Source organism: Polyodon spathula, chromosome 25, assembly GCF_017654505.1.
Source record: "Polyodon spathula isolate WHYD16114869_AA chromosome 25, ASM1765450v1, whole genome shotgun sequence".
Lineage (NCBI taxonomy): Eukaryota > Metazoa > Chordata > Actinopteri > Acipenseriformes > Polyodontidae > Polyodon > Polyodon spathula.
Genome location: NC_054558.1, coordinates 17,762,062 through 17,785,740, shown reverse-complemented (window position 1 = coordinate 17,785,740; position 23,679 = coordinate 17,762,062). Strand labels below are relative to the sequence as shown.

Genomic DNA, 23,679 nt, shown 5'->3' with positions numbered 1-23,679 from the left:
TTAAACCACATACAAACTAAGCAGTAGCTCTATGGCAAGCAAAACTCAAATTTTTAACTCTCCCTGACAGTGAAAGATACTTGATCGGCGTCCAGTTTCAAGAACAAAATATGCAGGCATGAAGCCTGTGGATATATTATACTGAAAGGAAAATATTGGATGATGGGGAATTAATTTGATAACAGTTATACAATAACGTGACCTTTGACTTGTGTGTAGTGTCCGGTTGTAGATTGGAATGTGGATTGTAGACTTTAGATGGAACCGGCTGCAGCCCCAGTTTGGTAATGGAAACAGATGAGATTGAGTTTTACAGACTGGTTTCATGGCGCAGATCAAAATGTGTCATAACTACTGTAACAGTTTACTGATTAAAACCAATCCCAGTGTAACTTTTATTGCCTATTGTGCTTCATAATAAGCCGCCCAGTTAGACTGGTCTCTTAAAGAGAGACTGGGAGGACCTGAAGGATTTCTCACCAGGAGCAGTGCCTCCAGATGGCTGAGGTAAGTCTCTTCGCTGGCCAGGATCCCCGACAGGACCCACTTTCTCATCTCCAGCCCTTTCTCTAGGTCAGGCTCGCTCTGCAAGAGGAAGGGAAACTTGGGTGAGCACCCAGGGTTTCTATCTATTTACTGTATTAAGGTCAGTCTCTCTTTGTGACATACTGGTGTCCATGTAACCCATTCACACACAGCAGATGGGATTTGGGATGCAACACGGACACTCACTCTTTAATTTTAAGTTGGGAAAATCAAACAGAGTGGTGTCCATGTTACATTTCAAATGGGATTTTGGCTTCTAACACGGACACCTGTGTCACCAATCAGCCTCAATGATCAAAAGTTGGCTGCAATGAACTAGTATCCCACTCAATCATGTACATTTTTAATGGGTAACCCAGGATAACTTCCCATTAATATGAGAAAACAGCTGTAAATACAGAATTAGGGCCATCGTAAAATGTAGATCTCCTTGACTGACATCCACCTACCCATGATGGGGAAAGACAGGTTTCACCATACTGTAAATATATTTATGTAATGAAGTTTAATTTGGATAGTTGTGATGACATGTAAAAGGTATGTAGGGAGTCTCCACTACACCACCGTCTCCTGCATTCCCAGTGCAGGGAGAGTAGTAGCTGGTTTAGATAGTTCACTGTGGAATGTGCGTATCTAGCTTTAAAACAAGGAAATCAATTCAATAGCTAGTCTAGAATAATGACATGAGGGTTTGACATGGATTCACAATTTTAACGCATCTGTCTCAAACAAAGAGCGCTAACGTAAAACCATCAAAGCGTACAGTACAAGGCTAAACAGAGTTAAATGGTACGGTCTCAAAAGACTCCAAATCACCACAAATGTGACTTTGTCATTTTGGTTTGTTCACTTCAAATAAAGACAGACCAATGTATACAGACTCAGCAGACAGACAGCTCCTTCAGTGAAAGAGGGGTTGGAGCAGGCAGGTCTTTCGCAGGAGCTGCACAGGTCACGGTTTTACTTTTTTATTTACAGAGAAAACTTGTCCATTTTGTTCGACGTTGCCTCTTGGCCTGTGCGCAGTGTCATTTTGAAGAGAGTGGAGGCTGGCAGCAGGCTCTCTAGGACGCCTTGAGCACAGCATCAGATGTTCAGTATGAATTCCCTTTTACTGGAATTGAAAAGGCAGAGTTTCCAGGGGGCTGAAATGAACAGTGTCGCTCCCCACCACAGCTTCCACCACTCAGCAGTCAAGTGTCTGAACGAATCTCTCTCTCAGAGCTGTGGGAGCGTGCAGGCCTTCCTGTATGAGAACGACACTCAACTCCTTTAGGAATTGAAACCTCCAAGGCAGGTGCAGTGAACCCAGTCTGACCATTCATTTGCAGGCCAGAAAAAGTACATCCCTTGATGTGAAGTTTTAAATAAATCAACTGTGTACAAATGGAAGTATACAGTACGTGCATACATACAGCATGGAAAGACACATGGATAGACAATCCTTATATCCTTAGATTCTGATATTCTCAATACCCAAAGAATGTCCTAATCAAGTTTCAACCAAACTGGATAAGCAATGTTCTGGAGAGACATTAAAATGATCCATTCCATTATACTGTACATACATTCTGTACGTCCACTACATTCCTGTCAGCAGTACCTGCCAAGCAAAAGCCTCTTATCAGCCCACTATGTCAAATCTTCTGTCTCTATCCCTGTGGCCGCTAATTCAAGGCATTTCTGTCATTCACTTGTATTGAAAAAGGTGTTCTGGTCTTTACTGGTTGATAAGAGCCAGTGCTCCTTTAGTTCAGATGGATGTTGAATACAGGTTTTACTCTTTACATAAGCAAGCTTATAAATATGCTAAAACCAACTAAACAAACCAAGAAATTAGACCCAGTCAAGCATGTCGCTGTGATTTAAAACCAACAAACAAATTGGAAGCTCATTCTTTAAACAAAACAAAGCTGTCTCCTCTTCAGAACCCCGTCTTTCACTGCTGGCCTGGTGAAACACAGCAAAGACACTGCTTGGAGTCTCGATTCAAACTCAACTCTGAATAATTCCACAGTTAAACAGGACTGCAGTTCAAAGCATTACACAGCCCACTGTTTTTCTGCAATTTTGCACAAAAAAAGAGACCCGAATACATAATTGATTCAAACAAAGGGGAACTACACTGCTTTAAGATAATATGGGATTTGCGAGCTCATGCATGATATGTGTTAATTAAGACACTTTCATAAGAACCAACCAATCGTTGTTAAGGACATGTTCAAATTAAGACGTCGTAGTTCTAAAGTTTAAAAAAAACAACACTTTTTACATTTAGCAGTAGTTCATGAGTAGAATTATTTTAAGTTGCTGTGTGTAGGGTGTCTCTTATAACAGAAATCCTTTTTCACTTCGCGGTCAATGACATCCCTTATAACAGGGGTCTCCAACCCAGGACCTGTAGAACCGCAGGGTATCCTGGTTTTTGTTCCACCTGAGTTCTCAATTCCTTGATTGAACCGATTTTTTAATTCGTCAACACGAACATTTATTTTAGGTCTGGATGATTTAAAGATACCCAGAAAACCTGCAGGATTGTGGCTCTCCAGGACCAGTGTCCATTACAGTAGATCCCTGTTAAGCCCAAAGCCCAGTTATATTCTTAGTGTAACATTTATATGAAGGCTGTCTCTGCTGTTCACTGGGTGCTCCTCTCCATGACTCAACACACTGCATAGAGAGGCTGTTCCAAAGCACCTGCAGCCTGGCAAAATACACTAAACACCAGCCCCCGAGGACACAGGAAGCTGCCTGCTCTCTGTCACACACACTCACTCTGCAAGACCTCCAGCTTCAGGGAGCTCCAGGCTGCTTAGGAATGACTGCATGCTATATTATGCATGCAGGTGCTGAACGTTTGCATTGCTTCCTCATGACTGGTAGTAGCGGTATGGCAATGAGAAAACACCCCCCCACCTCCCACCCCAGTCCTGTAACAAGGAGCTCCCAGGAGATATGCCAGGCCTTTGAGTTCTGAGAGTAGGACAAGGGGATCGCTGTCTGGAATACCAAGCAGCTCTGAAAGAGCAGGAAGAGAGGCCAACTCATTACCACTGCCTTTTTAACAGCGTGCTTTAGTATCTATATGAGCATCTATAAAGGACTTACAGACATATAAAAGAAAGCTATCTGAATTCATGGCCTGCCCAGATTTTTAAACAAAAAATGGCTATAGTTTATGGGTCTAACGATAAACTAACGTCACAATATGATCCAACGGTCGCGCTACGATATGTGTTTTGATATACCGGTCACTATAGGATATGAGTCACGATATGGGGGATGGTCTTGATGTGGTACTTGTATGAGGCATAATAAGATGAAATGGGTTACGGAGAGTGTGTATTTATACCAATTATGAACACTCTTATTCTTCATTCAAGAACCACCCGGTGAACTATGATGCGGTAATGTTGTGCTTTTGGTCTTGTATCACAATACAATACGATACATGCCTCTGTTACGATACTATAAATCATGCAAAGAAAGTGTCACAATTCACTGATAAACGGAGAATCGGTACACCCTTACTTTAAATATTAAACCTCTTCACACACATAAAAGACACTGCTTCTAGTTCTGTGACTGGTAACCTCTTCGCTGTGTGTCCCTTGGTATTTGGGTTGGGTAGGCTGCCATGTGCTTATGATTAATGTGCTGGAAAGGGGTGTCCCACCATCAAACCAAAGCTTTTTTATGAAAGGTTGATTAATTAAGGATTCAAAGATGTAAGGTTGAAGAGGCTAGTTAAAAACAATTACATTAAACACCTTGATCCCCTGAACCTTAATTATTTGAATTTGCTCTAATTTACTCATGACGTTATTGTCTATAATAATAAGATAATTATATTGCTCTTACCTCTAATATATATTAGTATATATATATATAACTAGATGACAGAATGAGAGATTAATTGACATTTGTGTGTGTGTGTGTGTATATATATATATATATATATATATATATATATATATATATATATATATATATATATATAGAGAGAGAGAGAGAGAGAGAGAGAGAGAGAGAGAGAGAGAGAGAGAGAGAGATCAAAATCTTCTTCTCTCTAACAACTCTAAGTTGATCCAATATCATAATAATAATAATAATAATAATAATAATAATAATAATCCAAACACCTGTGCTACCTATCTTGTTAATGCTCCTTTCAGCCCTCAGCTTCTGGTATTTAAATTACAGTGTGGTACTGTTTGTTATGTAAAAGACAAATTGGGAATTGGGAGAGTCAATCTCGCAGTTGTGATCCATTCACTCTGAGCAATTTGATTATCCAAACACATCCCTGATCCGAAATTACATTAGCTTAGACAACACAGAGGTTTTACTGTCCTTATTAAAATGCACATGCACTTGTAAAACTCGTACCCCCTTCCAGTTCAGGGTTCACTTCTAATCACAGACATGAAAACTGACCAAGGCAGACGTCAGCACTAGAGAGTGCATCAGCAATCAGAAAATGGGCTAAAGGTTGTGGCTTTTAGAAAATGCTTTACTGGTAGTGAGCGGCTATTTCTTATTGACAGATCCCCAAGCATCCATCCGTTTCTCCATTCTTTGTGCTGCTGATAAAAGTCTTTGGGGATTCAAAGTGTTGTAGTTAAATGCTTCAACCGCAGTGCTTCCAGGGGTTTGCGAGTTGAAGATTATTCTTGCATGGTTTATTGTAATTAACTTGAGTTTTACACCAGTATGTGATGACTGAGAGAAAAAACAATACAAAATGAATACAAACAACAAGACAAACACATTAGTTGGTATTGTAAAAGAAGAACCGAACTGAAGAATTGGACTAGAGAGTGTCCTGGCTTTATTAAAGAGGCTAGTAGTGAAGGAGAGGCCACTCACTGATTTGGAGGACTCCAGTGAGCCCGAGGACAGCGTGTCTCTGCTGCTGCGGCTCTTGGAGCTAAGGTGAGGGGAGGAAGAGGGCGAGTCGTCGATGTAGGGCATCATGTCGTGGTGCAGCCGCCGCTGCTCCTCCGCGCGGTCTGCATCGTACCCGTAGGTGGGAGGAGTCCCGCTGAACGAGGCATCTACAGGAGAGAGCAAGAGGTCAGAGCGGGGTCAGCTTCTAAAACCCAAGCCACAGCAAGCTTTACACACACACACACACACTAAAGCCTCTTAATACACAACTGTGTTCCTTGGAGAAACATCGATTATATCTAGGTAACTAATCCTAGCACGCAATTGTTTTCTGAGGCTGGCTTGCAAAGGCAGTAAAATCACAGATAAGTATTTGTGAGTTTTAAATTAAAGGATACAAGGATCTTATTTTTCATTTCAGGTACGTACAGTACCAAGCTCCAATTGCAATGGTTTTTTCCCTGCGGTTTTCTATGGCCCTTGAAGTTTCCATAAAAATGACGAGACACACACTTCCTGGTCATTAATTACTTTCTTTTTTTTTTTTCTTTTGAAATTAGCAGGCCTCATTAAAAATGTGCAGCCTGGTTTTAATTACTAAGCATTTGAGAAAATGGTTTGGAAATAATAGCTCCTGTCAGAGGAAATGGGGAACTCAATTAACAATCCGGTCAATAAATAATTGAAGCTCTGTAAAATGATTATATTAACAATGTCATGGCATAAAACGCTGCAATTAAGGAGGAAGCCGTTTTAATTTCCCCTGAACTGACCCTGCTTAAGTTTTGTAAGTACAAAATGCTTCACTGAAAAAATGCATGGTACAAATATGGGAAATATCTGAAAACCCTGTTATTATAACAAGTGTATTACCCTGTGGAAACCTTAGCAGAACCACGCAGACCACAGCACTGGCAGTAATGGGGACACAAAAGTGTTGGAACAAACAGTGCGCAGTGTGAAGTATTGTTTCATATCATTGTGATTACAAAATGAAAAGCTTCCCACTGTGTACGTTACAATTTGAATGAGTTAAACAAAAACAAAAAAAAAAGAATCTTGACACTTTTTTCATGAGCCATCTCATAAATAATGGATTTAAAAAAAGGAGTGAGCACTCTTATGAAAGCTGACCATAGTAAATTTGCAGTAAGTTTTCCAGTGCTTTTCCACTGGTTGTGCTATGCATTTAAAATGGTTAACTATGTTTTGCCTTGTTTTTTAATATGCTTTACCATACCTCTCTGGGCTTTACAATGCTTACCAGATCCACAGCACAGGTCTCCAACTTTGCTTACTATCCTTTCAAGGACTCACCATTGACTTCATTAAAGTAGGGACAGGTTTATATTCCAAATTGCACTAAACTTTGAACTGTGTGTGATGATCTACAGTATAATCACCCCCTGCCTTCAACCACCAGAGCCTCCTACACTCTGCACTTTACTTTCTATCGGAAAGGGCTGCAACGATTAATCCATTAGATTGGCACAACCCATTGCCCTAGTGACCTGCTTGGAGCCTCATATATATACAAAGGTCAATAGAAACAGAATGTCTTTGAACCAGGACAAGTTAACTACCTTGTAGGCTACAGTACCTACAGTACGTGTAATTTCCTCCTTAGGCAGCCCAACTTGTCCATGGGAGATTCTTTCCACGTAAGCAAATGTATGGTTGCTCATTAAACTCTGTTGCCATGGAAACCGGTAGGCCACTGTACAGCTCCAGTCTCTGTTTTCTGGGAACTTCATGCACTGGTGAGCGCTTTTAGAGTCTCACAGTGGAGAGGAGGCTATTTACAGCTCCAGGATCTCTTCAAAACAGATACCAGCCCAGAGAGAGAGAGAGAGAGAGAGAGAGAGAGAGAGAGAGAGAGAGAGGCATCACGCAGACACCTGATTTAAATGGGAAGCTGTGGTTGAGGTTAAATTTGTGTTTAAAATCCTCTTTAACGTTTTATAGCTCTTAAAAAACTGCAGTGTCTCCCTGTTAATATTTTACATTCATAGTTTAGCCTTCAGTGCACTATATACAGACCGTGTTGACAGTCCTGTCTATTTTCATTCCTCAATTCTTTCTTCTTACCCTTGAAAACCTGCTTACACTCATTTTGTGAGGCAGCATGCTCCACTTGCTACTTCCAACAGCAGGAAGCTATGCTGTCTCTGGTAAAGGTTTAGGGTTTCTGATAATATTTTCACTTTGAGACTATTTTCTACACGGACTTAAAAATAAATACATAGTTAAAACCATTTGAGACACAGCTACTCTCAGGGGAATAAATCCCATTAGACTTTTGAAAAAGCAGAAAACCATCCAGTTGTGTGCGCTGATAAATTAAGTTTCCAGTTGTGCGTTCATACCTGACACACAGTTTCTAAAAGCTGAAATCATCTGAGCCACGGTAACACAGGCTCACATTGTCACACATTATTTGATGACCCCCTGCTTTACTAATCTGGATGGTAATTGGGAAGCCAAGTGTGTTTTCAAAGGTAAGTCAGACGGATAAACCTCTGAAGTTTTATTCCCTGCAGTCCTGTAATGCAGCTATCACACCGAGTGAAAATCCCTACGGCTGAGATCAGATAGCATGCCTCCAAGGACCTGACAGACAGCAGTGAGAAGTTAACACACTTTTAAGGAAGACTGTTTCAAATAGAATAGAGCTATCCTACACTGTACTAAAAAGGCAAGCACTGGACTTTTGTTTCCCTTTCACTGCATACCACAGTCAAACACTGGGTGGCACTATGCACTATGCAAAAAACTCTTTATACACACACAGTATAGATATATATATATATATATATATATATATATATATATATATATATATATATATATATAGCTACATATAAATGTTAAGTACTGTAAGTGATTTGAGTCTTAAAAGGTTTTTATCACATCACTGGTTACTCATTTTTAATCAAGCTGGGAAAAAATCTAGAGGAGTTCCTGTTTTTTCCAGCAATCACAACAGACCATGGCCTTAGTGCTCATTACATTAGCATGCCAGGAAAGTGTTAGACAGAGAAGGTGAAAGAGTTAATAGGATAAAAATAAGACCCAACAGTGCCTTCTAAGATGCATACTTATCTCAAGTGTTGCTCTCCTTTGAGCAGCAGTACATGAAGCCGGTGCAGTTATTTAAAACTCCACTTCCTGCACTGGTAACCACTTGATTAGAGTCCTGGAACTCAATTTCACGAGGCTAAACCATGCTTATTTCGGAGTGCAATTGTAACTTGCTGTGATGCCAGGCTATCATCCATATCTTTAAGCACTCAGTCTGTTATTCTGTAATGCTTGAGTGTCTCCGTCTGTGTCATAGCTATAACACAAAAGGCAACTCTCCTTGAGGAGCTGGGCTTTTGCTTATATTTAGTGAACTGCTCGTCCATATGGACAAAAAAATAAATAAAATAAAAATAAAACAGCTCAGCTAGCTCTCTCCTTGTTCCGAACCACTGCAAATATTAAGAGCTCTGCCCTGAAATTACTGCAGGAAAACCCTGATTTCCTTCCCTGCCACCAGTTCTTTTAACTCATAAAAATAATCATTAAAGGCTACTGAAAATGTAATTGCTGTAATGATTAAATTACTGGCTGGCATTGTGCTGCTGTCTTTATATGACAGCTAGAATAAAATGGATAACAAATTTGAATCTTAGAACAGAAGCCACTCAAGTGGTGCAGTACAGGGTGGGTAAAACTGGCAGTCCAGAAAATAAGGGCTCTGTATTGCACTGGGTTAGGGGAGACTGTGATGGTAATATTTACCAGAGCCAGGTCAAACCCAATGGGGCAGTGCCAGACTCGAAGTACTGCACACTCACAGCCAAGCTCAGCATCGCTGCATATAAACCTTTTGTTTCCTGTTCTGGTGGGAGAGATGACATTAAGATGACAACAGAATCCCAGGAACTGAGGATGAGGTTCTGCGCATTACAAATTCAACTATTTCCAGCTACCACGCTGAGCGTAACTAATTTATTGTAATCTCTTTCAGTTTGCCTTTAGCACAATGCCTAACAATAGGAGCTCTTCTGCAACCAATAACAGGGCTTTCTGTGCATCCTTTGTAAAAAATACAGTATATAGCATTGACACATATTGATTGCACTAGAATAAAAAATAAATACCTTTATATATAGTGTATAAAGCTGTATGTAAGTATTGTACATTAAGTGCAGTATTGTTGTAGGAGGATTTTTTAAATGTGGGTTATTGGTTTAAAAACTCCATTACTCCATTCTGACTATTTTATAGGCTTTCATTTATATTAATATTTGTGTTATTAAAAACGTATTCCGGGGCTGACAGAGAGAGATAAATTAGACACACTCTCTCCCTCAGTTTTATTACATCTCAAAAACATGAGTGAATGTAAAAGATCCTCTCCTGGGACTGAGATTTACTGGGGAAGCCTGAACCTCAGCTCAAGAAAGCTCATAGATAATGGAGTGATAGTTCCATACACATTAGAGACAAGCACAAGAAACCAGAAAAAGCTAATTTAGAAGCAATTTCATTTTCAAAAGAGATATGGAATTCCATACAGCGGGAACTGATTCAGGCGCTGAGCAACACTGTTGACCCAGGAAATGAAACCTCTTTCATTGAACAGAGACCATAGTTATAGGAAATAATACACGAGATGAAGCTCCTGGCTGAGTCCTCTGTATAAAAACGAGTTATATTTCACAAAACTGTCTGCAACTCTCCAGTACTGAAGGTACGGCACTGGAGCTACCTGATCCCCTCAATAACAATCTAGGCATATCGATTCCCATCTTAAATGTGTCGTGCTTGTTGCAGAACAGGTTTGCCTTTCACATATTTGTGGAGCTCTTGTGATTGTGTTTGTTTCCATTGTCAGAAGGTTTTACACTCTGGTATAGTTTAAGGAAGTTACCAAAGAAAAGTAGGTTTCCCCATGCTTAACCAGCAAGGTGAACAAATATTACACACTGGACAGCACGAGACACAGGAGATAATTCCACACACACAGATAATACCATAAAAATAATATTAATATTTGTGTTATTAAAAACGCATTCCAGGGCTGACAGAGAGATAAATTAGACACACTCTCCCTCAGTTTTATTACATCTCAAAAACATCCGGGGACTGAGATTTACTGGGGAAGCCTGAACCTCAGCTCAAGAAAGCTCAAAGACAATGGAGTGATAGTTCCATACACAGTGAGTTTCTGTTATTTCATATATAATAAGCTGTTGATAAATCCTCAGCTATTTGTGTCCCTGTTTCAGGAAGCGTGACATTATTACTCAGTCGCGGCTTCACCACATGTGGAAGTAGCCGCCAGCTTCAGACTAAGAGGAATTGTGGTAAGCTGGTTCTCTTTGGTGTGTACTGCAATAGCATATATTGACAGTATACTGTATATTTTGTTTAACAGGTCTCATTTTGAAAATGTAACATTATTCAATATGGGTTAACGCTAATCTAGTACTTTTTAGTATAAATGAACTATCCCAAATTCATAAAAAAAAATTTCAGGTTTGTATCACAGACACATGCAATGTTGTCTGCAGTCTTGTAAAATATGCAGACCTAGACTTCTTAGCGCTCTAGAATTTGTCTTTCTTGTGGGTTAAGCGTGTTCTTTTAAATGTAATCTTAGAAAACTAAACCTGAACCCCAGGGCGGTTCAGTGCACCTGTTTTGAATGTGCATAACTACATTCCTTGATCTGACTGTACTGCTGTTGCTGGGGCTACATTATACAAAACCTTTACCAAAACAGAAGAATGGCAACGCAGAGCTGCTTCTTACTAGACAGCAGTGATAATCTGTTTTAAAGCTTGGGTGATCATGCTCCCCTCTACAATTCCCTTCTACTATAGTTGAATTTGGGACAACTCCAATTCTGTACACTGCCCGTGTGATTATGTGTAGTTCGGAAACTAGTGCAAATTCTCCTAAAAATGTGATTTGCTTGCATAATACCATTTTTAGATCCCTTTAAAAGTGTAGACCCAGTAAATCAACTAAAGTAAACCAAATCAGAGCACTTTCTATAAAGAGCTGCCCTACATTTATCAACTTGTACAAGAGTTACTGTATCACATGCCAAAGAAAGCTGCCAAGAGAGAAGCTGAAGGCTGACAAAAACAGAACAACTCCCCCTTGATGGGGTTAACATAATTAAACTAATGTTAGGGTGGAAAAGGTACCAGAATAATCCTGGGATCTACAAGACCAGTGCATGTCTGCCTGGTGTTTCATATACAATTTCACAAAAGGCGCATTCATCTGGCCTGGCAGGAGTCTGTCTCATTCTACTGGATGAGAAGTGCAGGGCTGCAGACTTTCTAGTAGGTCCCTGCTGCAGATCCCTTAACTAAACCATTACTCATGGGAGGAATATTTCTGAAAAACATAATTCAATTACATTTTGAATAAGGCAATATTGAAATGTATGATTACAAAGTAAAATAAATATACATGTTTACAAATATCTGTATTGTACCTTTGTAATATTGTTTGCAAACAGCATGATGACTATTTGAATTGTTAACGCTGAATGATTGAACCACTAATTAACTAACTGAGGTCACATGCTCATGTAGTTAATGATGAGGGGTGTGTCTATTCACTATAGCTTGATGAAGGCTGTCTGGCCAAAACATTGTTCTGTTTTTACCTTTGTTCTTTTAAATAATAAATAATAAAGAATGGAAACTTAATGGGACAATATTGGGACATTTGGGAAACTGACCCCAGAGTTAGCACCCAAAAATGGAAATACTGGTAATTATATACAATAATGGGTGTGCAATATCAGCTACATGTTCAGGAATATGAGATTGCATCTACAGCCTGGGGTCTAGTTTAAGGATATAAACAGACGTCAATTTCATTTTTATATGGGACAGCTATTTAAACAAACACAAAATGACCAAGATAAGTGTCTTGAAGATACTGTGCAAAAGAAAAAATGTATTCATGAAAACCCACGTTCATCTTCGCACTAAATCTTATATCGTCTCACAAACCTGAAAGATGTATTTTCATTGGATTTCACTCCTCTTTGAACTATTGAGACCTGAAAGAAATCAACTCTTACAGTAATAACCAGTGGAAACAAAGGTCTCATCTCCACTGTGCTTTAAAAGACGTGACTTATTTCATTTAGATAATTAGAATTGATTCTCCTGTGTGCAAAACTGTACTTGCTCATTAATTCACTGTCCTTCTCCCTATCCTGACCTACTCAATTACACACATTTGAATCTCATTAAACCATTTCACATTTAAATAAAAATAAGTATGCTTTTGTGTATGACATCCCCCCCCCCCCCCCGAGCCAAATCTCAACTTGCATTGATCTTTATGTTGCTGTGAAAGACGCAGCACTTAACCACAGCATGAAAGCCATTAGGAAATGAACAGATAACTATTCAAACAGCACCACCTGCTCCAAATAAACAGGTACGCTAGCCAGAGTCCACACAAAAGCTATCCCCCCCGAAAAGAAAGACATATACCTTGCACCAGGAATGAAAATACCAGAACCCTGCCAACTATATCAAAGAGCCACACAATACACAATGCTTTTACCTGGGTGAATTACCAAGCTGTTTCTGGCTTTGTATACCGGAGACTCAAACACACTCCTTACACTTGACCAGAAAGAAAAATACACATGCAGAGTATATCATTGCACAGACAATCATTGCAGTATGTTTTGAATGGGAGCCAAGAGAAGCTTGTTCAGTACAATACAATATATATTTCTACTGTGATTTAGAGTTCAGGTTAAACTGGACTACTGTGCAGGTACCAGTCGCGGTGAGAGAGGAGTGATGGGGCATGGAATTCAGCACAGCACCCCAAATCTTAAATGTGTTGAAATTATGTAGATGGATAAATGTTACAGGACTTCGGTTCGAAAACAATGTCAGAACTTTTCGATTCTGTATGTTGGACTTGTTCCCAGCTATGATAACCATACCAAAATTAAAACCCAATGCATTAATTTAGTAGATATTAATTAATTAGCATTTTGATGGATATTACTGGAAGTGTCATGTAGTCAGACTGAATACAGAATGTATTCAAAATGTGTATAACATACAGGTAAAAAGCATTACGTTCAGTTTTTGCTGAGTATAACCACTTTACATAGCTTCCCCCCACATGCTTGTTACCCGCCGCTCTCCCCCAGACTCACTCTCTCACATATAAATTGAGCTCTAACATCAAATCCAAAGCCAAGGCTACTGGGAAGGGCCAGCTTGGAAGAGCCAGCGGGTGTGTGTTTATTTATTCTGACACTATTTTGAAAATGGAAAAAATGATAACAGCATCATTTTTTTTTTTTTTTTTTTTTTGGGTGGTTATTCTAATATTGATCCTATTTTATTTTTTTATTTATTTATTTATTTTAGATTTTTCCCTTCATTAGCTCAGAAGCAAAGAATAAGCCCACTGTAAGAGAAAAGCAAAACAAAGGGCTACTGTAACTACACAAAGGAACTTACCAATGCTAGCAGCTGTGTCTAATGCAGATTTTTTATTTTGTTTTCCGTTTTGTGTCCTGATATACAACAGGGTTTGAAGATGTACGGACTTTGAACATCTAATATCAGCAGCAGAACTGCGCCTTTTTGGCTGGTATAAAACCTACCCTACATCTTTTAGCTTGAGACATTTTTCCACAGCAAGTCAATCATGGTACAGTTTGCTGAAGTATACATGTATACTAAGAGAATAAGTAACATACACACAGAGCCACAGACACATTAGAGGAAGTGTGGGTTGAGACAGGTAAGCTTCAGAATAATGTGACCCAGGGTTTGTGGGCCTGTAAAGTAAACTCTTGAGTCCAGGTCTGAACAAACAGAGAGGCCGTGGTGTAACTGCACACTGTTTACACAGCGGGAAGGGCTGACAAAAAAGGCTTCAAAATAAAAGCAAGAAAATCACTGCAAAAACACCACACACAGGCTCCTGGACGTATTACTAACATGGAAAGTACAACTTTTTACAGCTTGAGACTAGAGGCAATCCCCTTACTTATAGCTGAAAATACAAAGAGGCCAGTTGTTTTAAACGACACTGTAGGCCGCTGCTCCATAAAACAGCTAAACTGTTTGAATGTTTGTTGGAAAATTCCCCTTGACTTACTGTACCCTTTGATACCACTGTAAATCTGCATGGTAACTTTGCAGTATTTCCATGCTTTACCCTTGATTATACTATGCACGCGCCATGTTTTTTAACATGCTTTACCTTATCTCTCTTGGCTTTGCAATGTTTACTTCTGCTTTACCATGCTTTCACATGCTTTATTACACTTTGCTATGATTTTACTATGGTAAACATTTATAAGGGTAGGCCTGATCAATTATAAATTTTCTCCCCAAATACAGCAATCATTAAATTTTTTTTTTTAGACCTTACAAATGTGCTTAATCAAATAATATACAAATTATAATACAATACTGATCACTAGAGATAAATCTCTGTTGCCTCCCGAGTCTGCCCAGCATACTGTATTGATTGATCGGTATTTACAGCATCAGTGACAGACACAAAGTCCCTCGGAAGCTGCTTTTGTCTGATTCTAGTAGCTGACAATCCCACTTGTGTGCGCGTAAATGAAGCCAGGCCCCTCATCTGGATTCAATTACACTCCAATAGCAGCTCTTACTCTGGGGCACAGCTGTCTCCAAAGAGCCAAGCAGGCCTTTTCTTAATCTTCTACGACAACTGGAATGCTGGGATGAAGGGATAAGCTGGCTTAGTTAGCAGTTTGCTTGCAACAAGAAACGTGTTTTATATGTGTGTCAGGGAACCATCTGTTCTCCAGTAAAAATGGTAGATTTTCTTTAAGAAAATTAAACGGCTCCTTTTCCTTTCTTTTTAATTACAGACAAAAAAAAAGGAAAAAAGGTACTAGCAATAAAAACAAGAGAGCCCTTTGTGAGTTATTAAAAATAAAACTTGTTTGTTTTTTTAATGACATTTTTGAAGACTGAAAAAACATCAAACTTGATTTAATGAATGAAAACATACGTTGAAAAAAAGTATTTTAATAACCAATAGGTAAAACATTTCTGAACAAAAATCACAGAAAATCAGTTTCAGACACTAATGTATTGGATACTGACGTATCTGCCCAGCAGGTGCAGCTCCAGTATTAAACCCACAATCTGGAGACTCACCCCTAAAAGGGGGTCTACAGGCCCACCCAACACTCCAGCTCCCAAACCTCTATTGACTGAAGCCTACTGATGTCCACTCCTGTAATAGTTGTATTGTAAACCCCAGTGGAGCTCTTTCATAGGCTGGGAGATGGCTCACTGCCAGCAGGGAGCAGGGCTGGCTGCCCACGGCTAAGAAAAGTGGTGGTTTTTTGTCCTCGGCTAAGAGGTGTGGTGCCAGGAGATTCACTGTCATCCGTGGATCTGAAGAGACAGCTGCCCGCGGTTTTGATTGGTGGTGGCACTGGGTTAACTTCCTCTGTCGGGGTCACTGTCTCTTTGGCACTTACTGGCAGAGGGTATAATAGACAGAGTGTCTAGGGTCAGCATTGTAGGTGGCAGCTATAACAAACTCAAGCTGTCTTACAGGGCAGCAAACAATGGAACCGGCAGATTGTCCATATGTACTGTAAGGGGGTTAAGGCAAATCCAAAGACAGCCCGTCAGGCTGGTAATCTCAGAACAGGGCACAGCGCCAAGGGAAAGAGTGATGAAACAATGGTCAATAACCACAGCAACAGAGTGATGAGACTGATCGCTTGTCTTCTAATGGGATTAATTTTTCAAAACATTGCACCACCTGTTTGTTTCTGAGAAAGTGTGATAGTGTCCAACAGTCATGTTGAATTTGGCATGAAAAACCAATTCATTGGTGTCTATTAAAATCAGCTTTTTCACTATGTCACATGACAAGCCAAATATTCTGACTTATGCACTTCAATATGTTAACGTAACATTATTAAGCAGGTTTCATTCAACTTTATGAAGCAAAATATGTTAATTCTATTGGGTGATGCAATAGCCATAGCTGTCCAGTAATAATGGTTAGAAGTAAATAGCTTTGAAAATATACCCCAATCTCTAGCTCATTGTTCATTATCTGACAGGAACTTATGAGAGAGAGCTTGATGTGGCTGATAAAGAATGAAAGAAAGGAAAACCAGCAATGCTGTAATGAAATAATCACTAACGCATCCCTTTCAGCAACTGGCATGCTTGTTTTCTGCATCCAGGAGGCCTGAAAGGTTATGGCCCCAGCCTCTCACTGCTCCTCCTGCCCTGGCCTGGCCAGCAGCCAAGGCACTGCCAGAGCTGAGAATACTCCCAGATCAATTTCCTTAAGTACCCTGAATTCACTCAACAGTCATAAAGAAAAAGAAAACACTCACTTCTCCACAGCCATCAAATCCCGTCAGTCAGCTGCAGCCTCATTTTTATAGACTCATTCCAATACGAGCATCTCTACTTCAATTGGAAAAATCACCAAACAAAGTGTAATTCCTTCTAAAAGTGTATCAGGTTTGCAGTTCAATGTGATAAGATAAGCCCTACATATTTTCTTAACTTATATAAACAGGGATGCGGGAGTTGGCAAAAGAGATTTAAATCAATGAGATAAAGCATACATTATTGTTGTATAATATGAATGAACTAATGAATTGAAGTCCACTGTGCTCTTTTCCAGGTTATGTTTTTACACAATCTTTGTCATACAGTTAACCAGGCAGACTACACTGTACAGCAGTTTTATATTGGAATTGACATTATTTAGCTGTTTCACATCTTTTGTTTTCTTTTTTTTAGTAGTCGGCAATTGTTTTTTTTTTGTTTTTTTTATCGTTTTCTCCCAGTTTAGAATAGCCAATTATTTTTAGGCTCAGCTCACCGCTACCACCCCGTGCTGACTCGGGAGGGCGAAGACGAACACACACTGTCCTCCGAAGCGTGTGCCGTCAGCCGACAGCTTCTTTTCACACTACAGACCAACCATACAGCCGCCTCAGAGCTACAGCGTCGGAGGACAACACGGTGAGCCAAGGACACCCTGGCCGACCTAAGCCCTTCCCTGTTTAACAGGACAGAAAGCCCCATAAACTACAAAGTAATGAGATACAATATTCTCAACCCTGCAAAAACCACAGTCGGCTGATGTTTGTTGTCATCAACAAAGCAAACTTTCTGACAGCTCCTTGATGCGCAGCAGTTAACCTCTATTCCAAGGGGGCTCAAATAAAGGCCGTCTTTTTAATCACATTATCGTTCCATGTCACCGATTCAATGACTACAGTATTGGGCTTCTTAAACATAGCCCCATTGTCATGTAGAGCAGCACGGTGAACTCCATCCAAATGAAGCCACTCTCGTTTCCACAGATTTCCCTCAAGGACAGTCTCCATGGCAACAAGGCCTTGGCTCGGGTAGCGTGTGGGCAGACCTGCCCGGAGTGACACAAAATTCTCTAGCTACGTTTATCCAGTATCCAGCCCCCTACTGAAAGCAAGATAAAGACGGCGCTGGATTTTACAGCAAAGCGAGCGTATACACAAAAAAATGCTTCTATTGTTTTTAATAACACAAGAAGGATTCAGAAAGCTACACCTCCCATGAGTATGGGACTGCCTCCCATTCCAACTCCTGTATTGAGTAACAACCAGTATGAAACTATTACCTACAGTAAGAGTAAAACGAATAGCTGGCCTTCTACAGCAAACTGAAAGGTTAATTGCTGACGGGTCTGCACAGAAAGTCCATAGCAGGACGCAGAAAAATGAAAAATGTTTTTGAAAATATTTTATATATATATATATATATATATATATATATATATATATATATATATATATATATATATATATATATATATAAAGTAAATATATACAAATACAGGAAGATCCTTTTCAGGTGTCAGAAACATGACTACTGTGGGTAATATGATTATCGATAATAACTTTTTAGTACAATAAATAATTCAATAAACTAAACAAATTACTGATAACATCACAGTAACTGATTAGAGCTTAACCCTGCAAAAACCAGCTTAGTAAGTGGGTATTTGTCCCGAGTGGTTTTATAACAATATATTGATAGGCACAATGTTTTGTTTGAATGCAATACCTGCTGTGATGGTAAAAATGAAATGAAAATAAAAATAAGGGAATGCAAACAAATATATAGTTGATGGGTAGGCTTAAACAAAGCTAACCGTTAACATGCACTTCAAACAATGCAGTGCGCTACAGGAAAAAATATTACTGGGAAAGAAAAAGAAAAAAATCTCTGTGTCTGCTCAGCGACCAGCTGGAGGTCTTGCCCTTACTGTCGCTGGGTCAAACTTCAAATCAAAACTGCCTTGAAAGCAAAGCAATTTTACATTCATGCCAGGGCCCCTGCTTCGTTCATACAGAATAAACTACCTGAAGACAGATCAAAGACTTTGTACTCAAGTGCAATAGTTGCACACTGGTATACCACAGTGGTACCGTTCTGATAGTACGGCATGCCAATGGGATGGCATCCCTACTAGAGTATCAGAACCACTGTGCAATACTGTTACAACCACTTCCATCGCTGGTAAATAGTTCAACCACAGTGGTCTGCCTAATGCTTCTGCCAGTGTTACTGGTGGGAGTGTATTAAAAATGATACCACATCCCATAGCCTGGAGGGCTCTGGTTTGAGACCAGAGTTGCTGACGGTAGATGGGAGCTCCTAGGGGATGATGGCACATGTTTTGGAGGACAGCGTGTGAAAAAAAATTATACCACAGTTCTTTTAGTTTCATTCAACCATAAGTAACCAACAACAGTTGATTGCATTACAATCAATCGATTATTGATAATACCAGTTTCTCATTTTTTTTTCTTTTACTACTCATCCAAGGTAGGATTTCACTACAATTCAGTCAGAGATTCTACCCTTGGTGTAACAATCCTTCACAAAGGCAGAGACACCATAATTTAAAAAGCAGTGAGGCTACACCAGGTACTAACCCCAAACTGGAACCTAATCTGTAATAAAGCGCTGAGCTGATAATATATCAGACTGTTCTCTACACAGTGGGTGTCGAATGGCTTCTTAGAGCAGTGGCTTGCATGTTTTGTTTTTTTTAACAGAAAAGGAAGGGGTTGCATGCTGGTGTAAAACAGAACCCTGAGTGTGTGACACTGCCACTTGTATAGCAACCAGCAAGGGAACTTTTTTGCATCTTTTACTGCAAATATTTAATACAAACAACCTCATGCTCAAAGCCCCAGAAGGTTATCAAATATAATTTGAGTTAAAAGACTCGATTTAGAAAGACCCCCGAGACAAGGCAAGGGCAAGGTTTTAAGTGTTCGTGCAATTTCCCAGTTTCTTCCACCGTAATTGAGTAATTTGGGATAAGGAGGTTTTATTGAAAAGCTGCCTGGCTGATTGCTGTGAGCTGAATAAACCTGGCTGCCTCTAATAAGTCCTATATTACATTCGCTTTGTCTCTGTCTGCGGGTCTGATCCAAGCTGATAAAATCCTTAATGGTACAAAACGGACTGCAATAATACCATGCCAAGAGCAAGGTCAAACAGAACACAGTAATACAAAAAGTGTTTTTGCTGATAAAACGATGCTGAATGCTGGTATCCAAATCAAATCAAACAACAGGACAATAGCACCAGGTGATCCTGAGAAGAAGCTGATAGGAGGCTCAGTATTGCTAGCTTCTCCCAACAGTGGTCTTCTCTTGCAAGATTATGTGCTTGAGCCGGCTGCTGATTCTGAATGAACCTGTGCAGTACCTGATGTTCTGAAGTGTACTGCTGCTGCACTGTGACCTTGTGGCATGGGCAGGTCTCAGAAGCTTAGCAGGGTTGGGCATGGATGGGAGACCACAAAGGGAAATAAAACAGGAACAAACTACAGGGGCGAACAGACTGTAGGAGGGTGGTGCTCCACAAGGTTTTGGAAGTGTAACTTGTACATCGTACTGTATAAGCTGATGTACAGTGGAGCTTAAGACATCATTTATAATCTCTTGCTGCTGCATTTATTAGCAGGTGCCTGTCTGTTTAGCTCACACAGTGCATCTGCAGCTAAAAGTACCTTTAGGAAAAGCAAATCGGACCACCAACAAGGGGAGTACACAGAAGGATAACAACAGTAGGGATGCAGTAAACAGTCACCCAGGAATAATACTTGAAATACGTGAACGTGATTGCGGAACATTGCAGCTTTACACCAGCAGGAGGCAGTTTCCCCATTGCAATGCGATCTTGCAGCTTGTTCAGCACCCAGAGAAACCCCAGAGAAGAATGAGAGAAGCTGAAAGACTCAGTGCACCAGATCGGAGTGCCGGACACTGCCCCAATAAGAAGCCTGCCACATGTATCAAACGCAGAAAGGAAAAAAAATGAATGTAGAGACACCATAGTACATTAATCCTGCACTGTAAACTGACGCCCAAAGCATAGCGGATGCCACAAAACACAAACCCACACTGTGGGAAAGCCAAACAAAATAAACTGATAAGAACGATGGTAGATCCGGAACCTGTATTGACGTATGTTAGAGACATACTGTACTTCCCCTGGACGACAAAGTTAACTGCTGTAAATCCATCATACTGTATGTACTTGGAAAATTTAAGTCTGATAAACAAATATACAGACACGCCCAGACTCTAAAATCAGGTTTCATTACAATTGTATAAGTGGCTGTGTAGAGATATGTAAAAGCTCTAAAGAGTTGCATGTTGAATGTACAGACATACATACATCTACACACGGAAGCCTCAGCTATATCCCTGTTGCTAGGGCTATAGGCCTATCACCCCAGTGGGAGCTCCGACAAGACATCTAAATAAATACTCTAGACAACTACATTATATTCACCACTATATACTGTATGAGTCCTGGCTTTAGATAATAAGCCCATGAGAAAAGCAGTTAGCCTCTTAAGACTTAAGAAAGAGGTTAAAACAGCAAATGCGATTTTCCAAATTGATTCGCAAGTATTTCAATTATGCAAAATGTATAAGGCAAGAGGAACAAAATGATTGCTTTGACATGATTAGCAAAAGCTTCGCACCTAATTACAGATCTAGGTAATTTGGCTTAAATGTCAGAGACACGTGGATCTCTTGCCTGTCCCATTTCATCACAGACACTAACTACACTGTCAATGCTGTTTAATGTTATCTTATGTATATTTATCCTGTATTAGCATAATTTCAACCAGATATTCATCGGAATAAACAGCAAAATCCTTTCAGGAACTCTGGTCCAACATATCAGACTTCGACAGTGATGTCATCTATTGGTTTTCCAAACAGATGTGAGCTGAAAAATCTCATTCAAAAGGAGAAATTTTCTTTAAAAAAAAAAAAAGAATACAGTATTTCAATAACAAAACTCCCTCAGTAATCAAGAAAAACATTATTTTAGGACGTGGAAATCTGATGATCCCACCCTTATAAAAGTTTACCATAGTAGAAGCATAGCAATGTGTCTTAAACCATAGTAAAAGCTTTGTAAAGAACAACAAGGTATGTTAAAGCATATTAATAACATGACAATAATGGGGTAAACTATCATAAATGCATTGTATAACCATGAGAAAAGCATGGGAAAACTACAAAAATACCATGGTAAACTTTTATAAGGGTAATGCCATCCTTTAATAAATGATCTGCGATGGTCCTGGCCTCAGGGCCACTGATAGAGCTGTACCACAGTGGTATTGTTGTCAAAGCTGTGATCTGCTGAGTTCTTAGGAGTTTCTACAGGGCAGAATTAGGTGTTATAACAGAAGACTTGATATTGTTTGTAAGATTAACTATGATATACAAACACTTGCTTCCAATACTTCAAAAACCTCTTTCAACAAGGCATTATAATAGTGTCCTGGTCATATTTTTCTAACAGTTCTGTAAAAACTTCAAGTAAGCTCAGGAGTGAATCAGGTAAACATCTCTGCAAGATCTGGTCTCTTTGCTCTGTGCAAAACGTACACAGCAAGCTTGCCTTCTCTTCCCTCCTGCTCCCAGTTTAGGGTACGTTATTTTTAGCTCAAAAAGGCACAAAAACAAGCTGCGGCAAAACAAACAGTGCCCTGTGGAGCAAGAGGTGTGCTCGGTGAGCTTGGCATGATAGCTGAGGGAATTGGAGTGGAGAGTGTTTGAGCAGAAAGAGCCGAGTGGAAGCTGTGGTCAGTCACAGAACACCTGAGAGCAGTTCAGTGGGGAAGACAGTGCCACGGTGAAAGCACAGCCCTGGTAAAGGGCAGGCAAGCATAGGAAATCTCAGGTAAATAATACAACAGTGTGAATGCCCTTGGCAAGACATGGAAAATACATGGGATGCAAACAACATGGGAAACATCATGCAGAAATTTGCCATAGTAAGAGTGAGAGTGTGTGTATATGTTGTATAGCATTTTGCACAGCTTTCTGGTGCTTGACCATAGCATTCCTTACATTTACCTACTTGACAATGATATATGAACTTCATGCTCCATTTCCCACACACGCACTTCAAAGAGCACTTGAAAAACATCAGATACATACAAAGGCATTAACCATTTCTCCCACTAATATATTGATGTTTAAAAGCTATTTACAGTTAAGTAACAAGTAAGCTGTCATCATAGGTAGGACAACCCACTGTACATTTGGATTGATGATATAACAGTACTGTTGAGCGATTTCACAGGTTGGAGCGGTTTGGAGCGAGCTTGACAGACTGGGCTATCACAGTTCAGTCTGGATTGACAGGGGGAGTCTCTAAGGTGAAACAAATTAGGGAAATGCCAGTTCATCCAAGTGGTTCATTTTTAGTTCACCTTTTGCTCCAGTATTATAATATGGCAATTTTTAAAAGAGTAGTATTTTTTTTATTATGCATTACACTTTTTTCTCCATAGAATTATTATTATTATTATTATTATTATTATTATTATTATTATTATTATAATAAACAACACAGTGTATTAAAGCTAGTTACAAACAATTTCTGCAAGGGTTATTTTGCGCTATACTATCATACTTTACATTTTTACATTCCTTTTCTCATATAGTATTTAAGCATGTGTGGTAAATGATGCCATTTCTTGATCAAGATGCAGTATGCTGTCAAGTAAGTAAAAAAGGAAACCAATCTCTTTTACATATTAAGGTACTGTATACTGTACAGACTGTAATCACAACCTACAGTACCACAAATAAACCACAAAGGATCCAGCCTTTCAGAC

General features: G+C 39.6%; 1 protein-coding gene across 1 annotated transcript in view; it reads right to left on the bottom strand.

Moving 5' to 3' along the window:
• LOC121300247 (breakpoint cluster region protein-like) overlaps window positions 1-23,679 on the bottom strand; it is an 89,685-nt gene that overhangs the window by 38,832 nt on the left and 27,174 nt on the right. Inside the window, exons 2-3 of the mRNA XM_041228745.1 lie at window positions 5,416-5,603; window positions 407-585 (exon numbers count right to left, since the gene is read on the bottom strand). Coding sequence (XP_041084679.1) covers window positions 407-585; window positions 5,416-5,603 — 367 coding nt within the window. The remainder of the gene's footprint in view (window positions 1-406; window positions 586-5,415; window positions 5,604-23,679) is intronic.